Source organism: Gopherus flavomarginatus, chromosome 10, assembly GCF_025201925.1.
Source record: "Gopherus flavomarginatus isolate rGopFla2 chromosome 10, rGopFla2.mat.asm, whole genome shotgun sequence".
In the NCBI taxonomy this organism is placed as follows: Eukaryota; Metazoa; Chordata; order Testudines; family Testudinidae; genus Gopherus; species Gopherus flavomarginatus.
The window spans coordinates 63,938,665-63,954,246 of NC_066626.1; the positions used below are offsets into that span (position 1 = coordinate 63,938,665).

At 42.6% G+C, this 15,582-nt stretch overlaps 1 protein-coding gene across 14 annotated transcripts in view; it reads right to left on the bottom strand.

Moving 5' to 3' along the window:
- The window catches only part of R3HDM1 (R3H domain containing 1), a 144,408-nt gene that overhangs the window by 30,650 nt on the left and 98,176 nt on the right, over nt 1-15,582 (bottom strand). For all 14 annotated transcript variants that reach the window (XM_050915989.1, XM_050915996.1, XM_050915995.1 and 11 more), the window contains one exon: nt 15,192-15,315. In XM_050915989.1, the coding sequence (XP_050771946.1) occupies nt 15,192-15,315 (124 nt within the window). The remainder of the gene's footprint in view (nt 1-15,191; nt 15,316-15,582) is intronic.

A 15,582-nucleotide genomic window follows, 5' to 3' on the forward strand; every position in this document is an offset into this window, starting at 1 on the left:
AAGTTTCTGCAGAAGTACCACAATTTTAACATCACAATGATGATGAAAACCACAAGAACCTTAGAAGAAAAATGTTGTGTGTTACAACAACTTCAAACTCCATTAGTCTTTATTACTGTGATCAGCTCCATACATAAAATAACAATATAGCATTGTTTTCATGGTCCACCCAAAGATATTGATAGATTTTGCTCGTTTTCTAAAGCTCTCTGGAGAAAAACTGTTCTGCTTATGGACAGTCTGGTGGGGGCATTATAGCAGTTTGTTGTCCATGATTACAGATGTCACAAGGTCCAGGCAACTCTTCCCCTTTGCATCACCCTCTCAGGTTGCCATGGTTTACCAATCACCTGCAACCAACGAAGTGAGAGGTGAAGAAACTGAAGCACTGATGGGAGGATGACTCTTGACATAAAGAGTTTTTAGGTTCTTGTGCCAAGGCTAAGGTGGACGTCAGGAGATCCTTCTTCTCTGCTATTATGTAGGCAAATCCTGCTCAGTGGAATCATTTCTACTGGTAGGTCATCTAATCAACCCAGTTTGCTTCCAACCAATTTCTAAATCAACATCACGTAGCAAACGTGAAATGCTACCAAATCAAAAAGTAGGTGCAAAATATAGAAAATACATAGGCAGTGGAAATTCAAGGGTAAGTGCTGCTCAGCGGTGGAAGCTCTCACATCTACATCATGTACAAGACTATCAAAAACTCAGGAGCTCTCAAAATAGTAACAGGATAGAAGAATATAAGCACACCATCCTCCCAGGATGAATTTCATCCATGCTCCCAATTGGAAGAGGTTCTATCTGTGGCATGTGAGAGCCATTCAGCCAAGTGTGAACTGACAAAAACCAGTAGGGAATGCCCAAGCTCATTATTGGCAAGGTTAAAGAGGATAAGCTGCCAGCAGCCCTCAAACACGCAATAATTCAGTCCTTGCTTGCAAGAGATCACTTCGTTTAAAATAACCTTTCCAACTATCATCTGGTCTCTAAGCCTCCCCTTTTCTGGGAAAGGTCATTAAGAAATTGGTGGCAGGCCAAATTCAACTAACATACTCCAATTCTTTGGACATCAGTCAGCCAATTGTTCCCTGGCAGTGGACAGAGATCAAACTTTTTACTTCCACTAGAATATAAATTATCATCAAATATTTACACACAGTGCCAATGGTACACCTGCAGCCCTGTCAGAAAAGGTGGTAGCATAGAACTGAAGGGTAACTGATGCTGTAGGTTGGTAACCTTACAAATATGATACAGTGACATCTTTACCATCTAAGGGACTAAAGAATCAATTAAAAATGAAAATGGAGCACAAAATAAAAAGGGCAACTACATGAAATTTACACAGCTGTAAAAATCATACATGGGATTCTGCCTGTAATGAAGAATTCAGAAATCTGTCTGCGAGTCCCACTTCCAGTTTCAAACCCATGTGCAATGAAAGAAGAGCAATGAAACTTGCCTGATTTCACAGTGAATTAATCAGGATCACACTGGGATGAACATACAAAACAGAATGAAATAGTATGTAAAGGCCACATGTATTGCATATGCTGACTCAGTAGTTCATTAAAATCCATATGGACAAAAATGGCAATGACTCAGCTCTAATAAAAGTCTGCTCTTCTGTTTGAAGTGTTGGTCACTTCCCAAGATGAATCTAGTGTATTTTCCACCTTTCTGGAAATAGTGTCTCGAATTCACTCAATAACTTAGAAGGAGAAGGGAGGAGAGTTCTATGTTTTGGAGGTAAGTGATGCACCATTAATTTTACAGGGTGCTCAAAAAACATGATGATTGCTAGAGAAATACCTATGTGTAAACAGCACATTGCTTACACACATTCAAATGATTAGTCATGCAAAACTATAAGAAACAAAACCTTTTACAAATACATACATGTGTACATGGATATTGTAGAATTAGAGGTGGTTCAGGGAAGGGCAATGAACATTTTTAGAGCATGGAAAGAGATTAAAGAGACTGGCATTGTTTACCTTTGAAAAGAGATGAATAAGAAGTCATAATAAAAAGTATAAAGAATGGCTAATGGAAGGGAGAGGGCAGCATCTGTTTTCCCCGTCTAATACTACAAGGGGATATTAAATTAATTTTAAAAGGTGGAAGATTCAAAATTGAGAAAAAGAAATCCTTTTCACACAATGCATACTTAAATTGTGGAACTCATTGCCAGAGGATGCTGGGAGGCCAAAAAACTCAGCAACACTCAAAAAGGGACTAGATAATTATATAGATAGCATTAAGTATTGCAGCTCTGGATATTCTTGTTAACAAATTTTGGAAGAAATCTAATGTGGGAGGAGAGATTATTCTACACCTGTGTAACTGCAGGGTTTAATTGAACCTTCTTCTGAAGCATTTGGTGTTGATCACTGTTGGAGACTGGATGCTGGACTAGACAAATACTGAGTGCAAACTAGTATGGTAAATTCCATATGCCAATACATATTTTAAATTAAGAGAACAAGAATTTCTAAAAGACAACAATGGACATCAGATTAAACAAAAATATGAGTGCTTTTATTAAAGTGTCAACAAGATTTGATGGAAACCAATTCAAATCAACATATTTCATGAAATATAGTATCTTCATGATGAATGCGATCAAGCATTGGGGACAGAACTAGTATATTTCTGTCCTGCAAAGAGAATCTTACTCTTATAAATCAAAACACTACACCTGTGACCACAACTGACCACATAAAATGATGTTTTCCCCCAACTTAGCCCCACAAATAAAAGAAGCAAGTTTCATATAAGGGCTCAAGGTGGATTTGCTTTCTACTAGGGCACGGTTGGCCAATCTGTGGCTCAGAAGTCACAAGCGGCTCTTCAGAAGTTAATAAAGGTGAGTCGCATCATACACGCATTTAACTTATGCAAATTCAACTATATGTGCTCGGCAAAAAAACGCAAAAAAACAACAAGACACCTGTAAATAGTGCAGGCGGCTCCACCCAATGACCATATGCCCCGGAGTGAGCGTGAGATGGGAGACATGAATCTGCTGTTCCCTCAGTCAGTCTCATTTCCCATATGCCTCTCAGTGTGAGCATCACGCTGCACTGACTGTGATTCTATGTTTAAAGATACGTATTTTTCGTACAACATGGCACCTAAACACAAGCCAACTACTTCCTCTGGTGCTCAACCAAAGAAACAGCGACCTGTTCCAACGCTGGAGAAAAAACTGGCTGTGTTGGACTTATTGAGAGACGGCATGTCTGTCTCCAATGTGGTGCATAAACGTGTGCCTATTGATGGCAACACGTTGTGAGAAAAGGCTCTTAGCCTCTACGCACTGTTCAAACCTCCTGCTGAAGAGGGACAACCTTCTGATGAGAAGGAATTCAAAGCCAGCCAAGGCTGGGTTAAACAGTTTTAGGAACCGTTTTAACCTCAAAAATGTGCAGACTACTGGTGAAGCTGCATCTGCCAATGAACAGGCAGCAAAAGCCTACCCGAAACAATTAAAGAAAATCAAAGAAGAAAAGGGCTATCTTCTGGAACAAGTTCTTAATGCTGACAAGACTGGGACTCATTGGAACAAAATGCCCAACTGCACTTACATTTCAAAATCAGAAAGACAAGCCCCTGGCTCAAAGCAGCTAAAGACTGTGTAACTGTGTTCTTTTGTGGCAATATGGTTGGGCATTTAATAAAGCCGGGCTTGCTCTACAGGGCTGCAAATCCCCGTGCCTTAAAAGGCAAGAACAAAAACCTCCTGCCTGTGTTCTGGCAATCAAATAAAAAGGCTTGGGTGAAAGCAGCATTATTTCTGGATTGGTTCCACAAGTGTTTCATTCCGGAGGTCACGCAGTAGCTCGAAGAGAAAGGACTTGACTTTAAAGTGTTGCTGATCATAGACAATGCTCCTAGTCACCCTGCGGCACTCCGGTATGCACATAACGACGTTCAAGTCGTCTTTCTTCCCCCAATACCACCTCCATTCCCCAACCTCTCAACCAAGGCGTGATTCGCTGTTTCAAGGCCATGTACATGAGGCTTACGTTCTCATGGATACATAGCGCTATGGATGCTGATCCCAATCTTCATGTGATTGAGTGCTGGAAGTCCTTCAACATTGCCGATTGCATCACTTATATTAAGCAGGCAATGGATGCAATCAAGCCTGAAACAGTCAGTCAATGCACGTTAGCGAAACCTATGGAAAGAATGTGTGAATGATTTTAAGAGTTTCCTGACCATTGACAAAGAAGTGAAGCGCATTGTTCAGGTGACCAGGCAAGTGGGTGGTGATGGCTTCGTCAACATCCTTGAGGAAGAAACTGAAGAATTAGTTCAGAGCCATAGAGAAACACTGACTAACGAAGAGAGCTCGAGGAACTGATAAAATCGTTTACAGAAGATGAAGATGATGATGACGAACAAGAAGAGCCAGCAAGTTGCAATCTTCATAAATTTGTTGAAGCGTTCCAAGCAGCGAAACACTTGAATGATTTAATTTCTGAATACGATCCCTCCATGGAATGAAACCTCAAAATCACATGTAGTATTACGGACAATTTGAGACCATATCAAGAAATGTTTGAGCAGCTCAAGAGACAACAGCGACAGTTGCTGATCACCATGTTTTTCAAGGAAAAACAACCAGCAGAAGATGAGCCTAGGCAAATCAACTTCTCGAGCTGAACCAGAGCCAACCACTTCGTCTACGTCTTGCTCTCCGTCACCCAAGCTCCGTCACCTCTGTCTTCTAGATCAACATCAAGCCCTGATGAACCCCTGTAATTACCCCCTGTAATTAAAAATACAGTACTGTACAATTATATTGTGCATATGTACTCTATTATATACTGTACATTACTGTATATATTATACATATTGCTGTACAGGGTTGTATACACATAACCATGTACAGTATACTGTACTTTATGGGCTATATGTGATTTTTGCCTTACACGCTGACTTTAAAACCAAACCCCCACGTAAGATGCAACTCCACTGTATGCGGCTCCTTGTACAGGCACCGACTCCGGGACCGGAGCTACAGGTGCCAACTTTCCAATGAGCTGAGGGGTGCTCACTGCTCAACCCCTGGCTCTGCCATAAGCCCTGCCCTCACTCCACCCCTTCCTGCCCCCTCCCATGAGCCTGCTGTGCCCTCACTTCTCCCCAGAGCCTCCTGCATGCCACAAAACAGCTGATCGAGAGGTGCGGGGAGGGAGGGAGAGGCACTGACCAGCGGGGCTGCCGGGGGTGGGAGGTGCTGAGAGTAGGGGCTGGAGAGAGGGGGAGCTGCTGGGGGTGCTGCTGAGATATTACTGTGGCTCTTTGGCATTGTACATTGGTAAATTCTGGCTCCTTCTCAGGCTTAGGTTGGCAATCCCTGTACCAGGGAAAGAGCACAAATGATAGCTGTTAAAATAACTGATTTAAATGAATGTTTACAAGAAAACCATGGTTGTTACTCCTGCCTTGCCTCACTCCGGCTCTAACCACTATACTCTGACTTTAGACACTAGGCCTGACTCCCCACATCCTGGTAACTGACAGTCTCTTTGTGAAAATCAAAGCCAAACACTGCACTGCAATTGGGGCAGGTCATGACTAAGCTATATTGGCATGCATATGTGGGTGAAGTTTCCATAGAACTTGTCCCCACTATGCCAGTCAAGTTGGGTTTTGGTATTTTTACTAGCATTAAAATGTTCTTAATCAATATATGAACATAGCAAATCAATTCATTCAGACTCTTCCTAGGATAAAAGCAGCATAATGTAGTTCATATACAAAGAAACTGCAATTAACACAAACATGCATTCATTTAGAAAGAACACAAAAGGGCATCATATAAACACACAAAAATGATTAAGAAATATTGTCAGACATTCGAATTAACACTGTAAATTGGTTTTATGCATGCCGTTTGTGAAAAGGAGCAGCACTGAAATCTGAATGTGATAGAACAATCAGTATATTAGGATATTAGCTTCCAAAAATTATGCAGTTGAATCTTTGTTCCATTATTAAAGAAAATCTAGACAGTATATCTGTGCATTAGATTCAAAATACAAGACAGGCATTGCACATAAATATTTTCAGCTTGTCATACTGATGCCATTTAATTTATACACCTCTACCTCGATATAATGCTGTCCCCGGGAGCGAAAAAAAAATCTTACCACGTTATAGGTGAAACCGTGTTATATCGAACTTGATCTGATCCGCCAGAGCGCAGAGCCCCCCCCCCCCCGCCGAGCACTGCTTTACCGCGTTATATACAGATTAGTGTTATGTTGGGTAGCGTTATATCGGGGTAGAGGTGTACTTTGAATCAATATTAAAGGATTTCCCAAAGACAGCACTTAAGGTTTTATTTAATATGAAGAAATCTGTGATTCTGAACTATATATAAACTTCCCATGCCTTAACTATCCTTACCGATTTTTTAAAAATAAATAAGATGCCTCAATTTATTCAGTTACTAGATGATGTAATGCACCTAAAAAGCAGTATACTGTGAGTAACTATTAATAATGAAGCTACAGGATATGATGGATGCAATCAATAGTGCTTCAAACGAAAATTCTTGTTTCCAAGCAACTGCAATGTAGCTGTGAATATTTTTCAGTCTCTTCTGCACTTCCAGAAAGAGAATTAATTTTGCAAGCTGAGAGAATAACTAGGACAATATAAATTGATTGCTAAGAAGGTTCCCCAGAGGGTTTTAAAAAAAAAAAAAAAAAAAAAAAAAGGTTCTAGTTTTAGATTTACGATTCCACCTCGGCATAGGAAGTGGCATGACAGAAATGCAGCACTCAGCAGAAAAAGGTTGCGCCTGGAAAAGATGGTTTTATTTTCAGAAATATTCTGAACTAGCAGTTACAATAAAAGAACATATGCTTCCTAATATTTGCTCAGCAAAGTAATTAATAATAATATTTTAATTTATCTGTTAACTTAAGTAAAATCTTGTTTATGGCACCTAGATCTCCACCTAATGCAGAAAAAACATTAAAAGAGATAACTGTTACTTTCAATGAAAAAATTAACAAAAAAAACTGTGGTTAGAAAAATTCAGACAAATAACTACTAGTAATAATCTTCAGAGTTAGAGGTTGTACAGCAGAGGCTGGTTTTAACTCCTTAGACAAATCACCCCCCCCCCGACATGAGTCACTTCCTCGATTAGCTGAAGCATCGTCTTCCTTAAGTTTTTTTTATGTTCATGACACATTTTGTACAAGCAGGTTGTAAACTATTTGATTAAAAGGCAGCATATAAGTCAAACACACACCAGAAACCCCTTTAAAAGGAAGCGAGGAAGCAGCTGAAAAAGAGACCGGTTCACTGTGAGAAATGTAACCCTCTCAGACAGTGTTACGGCCCCGAATCCAACAGCTCACAAAAAAGGCCAAACCATTCCACGACATTAAACAAATACACTTCAGTTACAATGCTTTCTGACAGGTTTCAGAGTGGTAGCCATGTTAGTCTGTATCACAAATATAAACAACAAATATTTGTAAAAAAACAAACAGCTCATTGGAAAGCTGTTTTACAGTCATTAAAAACTTCATAATACAAATAAAATTGACAGTTATTAAGCAATACAATTAAAAGTAATTTGTTTATTCTCAGTTTGGTAGGGTGTGATGGGATGCATCACAGAAAACCCCTTGGGTATGCCAGCTGATGTGCTGGGACTACCTCTAAGCCTGATTTCCCTGGCATCTTGGGACTTAAAAACCCTGCCTGGTTTGGGCCAGACATGTTAGCCTGCTACAAACACAGACCCAGGTCTGAAACACGTCCCCCAACAGCTGCAGGCTTAACTGAAAACAGCTTAAGAAGGGTTCCTTCTTCAACATTAAGATGCCCAGCTCCCAATGGGGTCCAAACCCCCAGTAAATCCATTTTAACCTGTATAACGCCTGTACAGGATAAACACAAATTGTTCGCCCTCCATAACACTGATAGAGAGATATACATAGCTGTTTGCCCCCTCCCACCCCCAGGTATTAATACATACTCTGGGTTAATAAATAAGTAAAAAGTGATTTTATTAAATAGACAAAGTAGGTTTTAAGCGATTCCAGGTAACAGACAAAACCAGAAAAAGGCTAATGTAGTGCCCATCTTTAAAAAAAGGGAAGTAGAAGGATTTGGGGAACTACAGGCCAGTCAGCCTCACCTCAGTCCCTCGAAAAATCATGGAGCAGGTCCTCAAGGAATCAATTCTGATGCACTTAGAGGAGAGGAAAGTGATCAGGAACAGTCAGCATGGATTTACCAAGGGCAAGACATGCCTGACTAACCTAACTGCCTTCTATGATGAGATAACTGGCTCTGTGGATGAGGGGAAAACAGTGGACTATTCCTTGACTTTAGCAAAGCTTTTGATACGGTCTCCCACAGTATTCTTGCCAGCAAGTTAAAGAAGTATGGGCTGGATGAATGGACTATAAAGTGGATAGAAAACTGATAGTGATCAATGGCTCCATGTCTAGTTGGCAACTGGTATCAAGCGGAGTGCACCAAGGGTTGGTCCTGTGGCTGGTTTTGTTCGATATCTTCATTAATGATCTGGAGAATGGCATGGACTGCACCCTCAGCAAGTTTGCAAATGACACTAAACTGGGAGGAGAGGTAGATACTCTGGAGGGTAGGGACAGGATACAGAGGGACCTAGACAAATTAGAGGACTGGGCCAAAATAAATCTGGTGAGGTTCAACAAGGACACGTGCAGAGTCCTGCACTTAGGACGGAAGAACCCCATGCACTGCTACAGACTAGGGACCAAGTGGCTAGGCAGCAGTTCTGCAGAAAAGGATCTAGGGGTTACAGTGGACGAGAAGCTGGATATGAGTCAACAGTGTGCCCTTGTTGCCAAGAAGGCTAATGACATTTTGGGCTGTATAAGTAGGGGCATTGCCAGCAGATCGAGGGACGTGATCATTCCCCTCTATTCGACATTGGTGAGGCCTCATCTGGAGTACTGCATCCAAGAAGGATGTGGAAAAATTGGAAAGAGTCCAGTGGAGGGCAACAAAAATGATTAGGAGGCTGGAGCACATGACTTACGAGGAGAGGCTGAGACTTGTGGGATTGTTCAGTCTGCAGAAGAGAAGAATGAGGGGGGATTTGATAGCTGCTTTCAACTACCTGAAAGGGGGTTCCAAAGAGGATGGATCTAGACTGGTCTCAGTGGTACCAGATGACAGAACAAGGAGCAATGGTGTCAAGTTGCAGTGGGGGAGGTTTAGGTTGGATATTAGAAAAAACTTTTCCACTAGGAGGGTGATGAAGCACTGGAATGGGTTACCTAGGGTGGTGGTGGACTCTCCTTCCTTAGAGGTTTTTAAGGTCAGGCTTGACAAAGCCCTGGCTAGGATGATTTAGTTGGGGATTGGTCCTGTTCTGAGCAGGGGGTTGGACTAGATGACCTCCTGAGGTCCCTTCTAACCCTGATTTTCTATGATTCTATGAACAAAGTGAATTACCAAGCAAAATAAAATAAAACATGCATGTCTAAGCCTAATACAGTAAGGGAACGGAATACAGATAAAATCTCACCCTCAGATGTTTCAATAAGCTTCTATCACAGACTGGACACCTTCCTAGTCAGGGCACAATCCTTTCCCCTGGTACAGTCCTTGTTCCAGCTCAGGTGGTAGCTAGGGGATTTCTCATGATTGCAGCCCCCTTTGTCCCTCTCTGGTTTCCTACCCCTCCTTCTAAATGGAAAAGCTTCAGGTTAAAGATGGATTCCAGTTCAGGAATTTCAGGTGTGGGTGTAAAAAGACTTTGCCCTTAAAGAACACTGTAAGGGAATGGGGGGGGGGGGAAGATCTGCCAGCAAGGCTGTAATCTCCCCACCCTATGGACCAACATGATGGCTACAAAAAAGGCTTATCTCGGAGCAGAGAACTGGTTGCCATTGGTTCAAATGGAGGTTTCACAAGGGATCTAAATACCAGGTTGAGGTCTCAGATCAGGGTAGGGTCTTTAATCTGGGAGTAGAGATTCCCCAACCCCTTAATTAACCTAGACAACATGGGGTAAGCAAATATCAAGAACTCGTCCGCTGGAGGACGAAAGGCTGATACTGTGGCCAAATGGACCTTAATCGAGCTAACTGATAACCTCAATTTCTTTAGATCCAACAGTTAATCTAGGATGACTGAAGGCTGCAGAGATTCAGGCAGAGGGTGGCAGTGACAAAACCAAACGAAGACTCTCTTCCATTTCTGCAGGTAAGAAGTACAGGTTGACTTCTTTCTATTCTTCAACAACACCTGTTGCACTTCTGCAGAGCAGGAAGATTCTAATCCCATGTGCCACAGAGGAACCATGCCCCGAGGTGGAGAACCTCAGGCTGGAGTGAAGCACAACCCGTAGCCTGTGAGAGCAGACCAAGAGTGGTCCAAAGCTTGAACAGTGGTTGGATGCATGGATGAAGCAGGTATGGGTACTGAGCTTGTCTCAGTCAGGTCAGCACTGTAAGGATAACTGGCTTTGTCCTGTCTGATTTTGTTAATCACTTTTAGTATCAGAGGTGTTGGAAGAAACACAAAGCAGACCCTTCGTCCAAAATGGATGACAGGCAGCCCACAAAGAGTGGAGGTCCCGTCCCCCTCTTCAGCAGAAAAAAAGAGAGCATTTATTGTTCCTGGAGGTGGTGAAGGTTCCTGGAGGTGGTTCCTGGACCTCTGGCAGTCCCCATCCTTGGAATATACTGCCTAGCTCCCATTTGTAGTCCTGGGAGAAGCATCTGCTGAGAATGTCAGCTGCAGTGTTCTGAATACCTGGGAAGTAGATCTGATGAGTTATACACCTGTTTCATAGTTGCCTGACTTTGGCACACAGGGAGGGAAGGATCTCGCTTGTCCTTGCTTGTTGATATAGAATATGCAAGATACATTGTCCGTCATGACCCTGAGGAGGGGTAGGAAATGAAGGCAGGTGCTCCTGACTGCCCTGAGTTCCCACAGACTGATGTGGAGATTGGTTTCCTGAGTTGTCTATCTGCTCTTAGTCATGAGGGCATTGAGGTGAGCTCCACATCCCAACAGTGATCCATGTGTTATTAAAGTCACTGATGGAGCTGGGAAACAAAGGAATGCCTGCCCAGAAGCTGCGTTGATCTCTCCATCAGTCTAGGGAATTCCTCATCTGTAGAGGAACCGTCACGTGCCAGTCCAAGGTTTGCCTGGCTGGAGAATAGGACATTCTGAGCCAACCCTGGAAGCAGTGGAGGCATGAGCCGTGTGCGGTCGGTCACAAAGGTGCAAGATACCATGTGTCTCAGGAGCTGAAGACAGCTCCTTGTTGTGGTCCAAGGGCTCCCCTGAATTGACCCTACCAGACTTGACAAAGTTATGAATCTGTCTAAGGCGCTGGCTGTCAACAAGCCGAAAGATCCCTCTACAAACTGTATCTTCTGTACAGGAGTTAATGTGATTTTTTTTTTTTATATTCAGCTGGAGATCAGACTCCTGGAAAAGAGCAAGGGCCATTTGGGTGGAAGACAGCACTGTTTTGTAAGTATGCCCTTGAGTAACCAGACATTTAAGTATGGGAAGACTAGGATTGCTTCTCGTTGGAGGTAAGCAGCCACTACCCCCAGAATCTCTGAGAACACCACTGGGGCCAAAGAAAGGTCAAAGGGAAACCCAATATTGGAAATGATCCTGGCCTACAGTGACGTGTAAGTATTTTCTGGGAAACAGACATATCATTATATGGAAATAGGCATCTTGCATTCCTTCCATTGAAGGAATTATAGCTGCCAGACTCACCATCCTGAACATCTGAGACTTTACAAACTTGTTCAGAAGTCTTAGATCCAAGATTGGTCTCCATCTTCCACTGGGACAAGGAAATACTTCAAGTAAAACCCTTTGCCCTTATAAGGAGGTGTTGCTCCTAAATTGAAGGAGAATGCTCACTTCTTGTCTCAATGAAAGCTCATGAGAGGGGTCCCTGAAGAGAAATGGTGAAGAAAATGAAGGGAGTAAGGGATGTAAAGTGGGTGCTATAACCCACTTATCTGTAGTGATCCACTCCCAACCATGTTAGAAATGGGAAAGGCAGTCTTCAAAGGGGGAGGGGAGGAAAGGTGAGCGAATGGATATAGCTGTAAAACCAGAAGTGAAAGGATTTGAACCCTCCAAGCAACCTGTCAAAACCGTTGCTTTGAAGAGGACTTGGTGGTGGTGGAGGGCGGGTGAGCAGCCCCCTTTCTCTGGGCTGTATGTCTTTTCCTGCCAGTGTTCGGTGGATCTATGGAATCCAGAGAACTGAGCATGATGCAATCTCTGGGAAGCCTACTAAATCTTCTCTTATTTGTAGGACTGTATATGGCCAGGGATCGTAAAGTAGCCTTAGTCCTTCAGTGCATGCAAGGACTCATCCATGGTCTCCGAGAAAAGTTTACAAAACAAACATCAAAAGGGAGGGCCTCCTCAGTGTTCAGGACTTCTCTCAGAAACCCTAAGAGTTGGAGTCATGATCCCCTCCACGTAACTACCACTCAATGATTGGCCCTCTAAGATGATGGATTGAAATTGCTCCCTCTGTTCCTGTGGCAGATGTTCAACAAAGGCTAGTTTGTAAAATTATATTTGGCCATGATTGTCTGATAGTTTGTGATCCTGAATTGTAGTGTTGTTGATGAGCAGAACTTTTGTCCAAAAAGGTCCAGTCTCTTTTGGTCTTTGTTAGATGGGGTAGACTTGGAGGAGTGTTGCTTACCTTGCTCATTTACTGCATCGACCACCAGGGAGTTAGGCAGAGGGCGTGAGAACAAGAAATCAGATCCTTAAGGGGACCATAACACTTTTATTCACCGATTTACATGATGGTGGAATGATATCGTGTTTACCATACAGTCTTCACAGGATCCAGGAGCACCTCGTTAATGAGTAATACCCCACCATGGAGGTATTGCTGACTGCAGGCTATTCAGTTTGTGCTGTGAGTCCTTGACCTTTGAATGGAATCTGACGAGTGCCAGATACCCTCTTTATGAGATCTTGAAATTCCCCAAAAATCATTGACCATGGAAGGTGGCAGAGACATAGCTGCCTCATCTGGAAAGAAGGATGAAATAGGTGTTTGAGGGTGGGATAACCTCATCAAATATCTCATCCTGTGGGAGGAGAGAACTGTAGGATTCTAGCCTCCCTATGAGACGGTACCAGTTGTCTGGCAAATTGCTGATAATAAGCAATGTGACAGATTTTTGTTATTAATTTGCTTGAGGCATTAGGTGATTAGGCTCAGGCTGCAGGATTGTTAGGGGAGGGGATGAAGGAGCACACCAAGTGACTAAATTTTAAACCTTTATTAATAAAGTAACAGCGGCGAGTGCTGGGAACACTTTTACGTTACTTGGCGGAAGAAAGAAAGCATTAGCACCCCAACCCTAACCCATTTTCATACTCACATGCATGACTAGAGGCTGGCCAAGCCTGGGTGTAACGTAAGAAGAGGGGTAAGGGTGGACGAGAGTTTTGTTTTGTGCACAGGCCATTTAGGGTTTGCTGTTGATTTGCTTTGGCTTTTAGGAGGGTTAAGTTTTGTGGGTTTTTTGGGGTGGGAGAGGGGGCATTTTGTTTAGGGACCTTTGCTTTTTTGTGTTTTTTTTTTTTCATTTAAACCGGATTGTTGCGGCTTTTTAAGCTTTTTTTAAAAACACACCGGCCTTAGGGACGCGAAACTTTGTTTTTGCTGGCTTTTGCTGTTTTACTAGTTTTTGTAGCCTTTGCAGTTTTATTTTTTTTTAAATGCCTGATTGGGGATGGAATTTAGGCTTTTGGGATTTTTTTTGGCAGGTAGCCGAGAGTTGAGTGTGCGCAATGGCCTTGGGCTGAAGTTAGCCTTTTATTTTTGGACCTACCTGGAGTGTTGAGTTAACCCATTCCCTTCTTTTTTTTTTTTTTTGGCCTTTTGCAACCTGCAAAGGAACCTTTTACTTTACACTTACACTTTTAACCTTTCCCGAAATACCTTGCAATGCCTGCAACAGCGTTAGCAACATAAAATGCTGATTTGCCTCCCCAGGGGACCCCCTGAGGGAAGGGGCCATTGGATTGTGACACCGGGGTCCCAATATGGCCATGGGGGAGAGGGGCACATATATGGAAGTGGGGGTAGCATGCAGAGTTGTTTCCACTATGTTTGTTGACAAGCGCAATCTTCCTTGTGATTGTCCAAGAATATGGAAAGGATATGTCAGAGAACCCTGTACATAAATAGGAGCGAATGAAAGTCTCCTTCATCCACCTCAGTATTACCGAATGGAGAAGCATATGCAGAAAATAGTAGAAGTACTGCAGCACCAGAGGATGGTGATGGTCAGGAGCTCAGGGTCTCCATACTGAGAGATGTTCAGTACCCATGAAGAGTGGGGGCTCCAGTTTGTCCGTTATAGATAGACCCTCAGGTGTCTTGTGGTACTGAGTAGGGGACTGGTATTAACATGGTAGCCAAGGCCAATATTACAGTCAATTGGAGGGTGGCGATACTGATGCAGGCGCTGATGGTGTCTGGTCCTGTTCCTTGTCTGGTACGGAGGGCGTTCACCTGCCCATTCCTATATAGCCTCAGTATCCACCATGAGGAGGCACAGGGACCGTGCACAGGCCAAACAGACACAAGTAATGGAAAATCTCCAATCAAGGGCTCAAGAGGCCCATGTGCACCTGAAGTGCAGCACCCATAGGGACACCACTTGAAGAAGCAGCATTCTTCTGTCAAAATGTAGTTAGTAAGAATCTGAAAATATTAAGCTATATAACTGTTTAAATAAATGTATATAGTTATAGTGTACTCTCCAAAGTATCAAAAAGATGTACCAAATTTAGTTGGTGAATGCAACTTTCTTTAGAAAACCACTGAAGTACAAATGGAAAAGTTGATTTAAATCAATTGTAATCAAGACTTTCCACTCGCTGATTTAAACCAGTCATCCCTGACACAAAGAAAGGTGTAATGATTTCAGCTTATGACCACATGCCACATTTAAAGAACAACCACAATTCCTCACATTCGGACTGCTACAAAGTTGTATACTTTGAAAGATATTTCTTCACCATTAGCAAATGTTGCTTTACTGAGACTTAAGTATCTGATAGTACCAGGAGTTTCCTTTAACACCCATAAACATGTGAAATAGTGAAAAAATTCTACAAACCGGTCTGCTGTGCAGGCTGTGGCAGTGGTGGGTTTTGCTGTGTGTTGTAATGGACAGCAGTAACTGGTCGATATTGTTGATTGGAGTGCGGATACTGGCCTGGAGCACAATAACAAGCTGGCATCTAAAAAAGGAGCAACATTTTGGAGATTCACATTTTTAGGTTTATAAAAAGGCAGAGTGCAAAAACACTGAATCCTGGGGAGGGCGGGGAAAAAAAAAAATCACAGAATAAAGGCAATTCTATTTTCTTTGGGTCATACCAAAATAAGTAGCTGCTTGCTTTGAGTTTCTCAGCACTCAAATAGGGGGATTAAAGAAAATGATGATGATTAGGATTCCTAGGCCAGTCTTCATAGCAAAAATTTTAAACGTAGACATATTGGAGAGC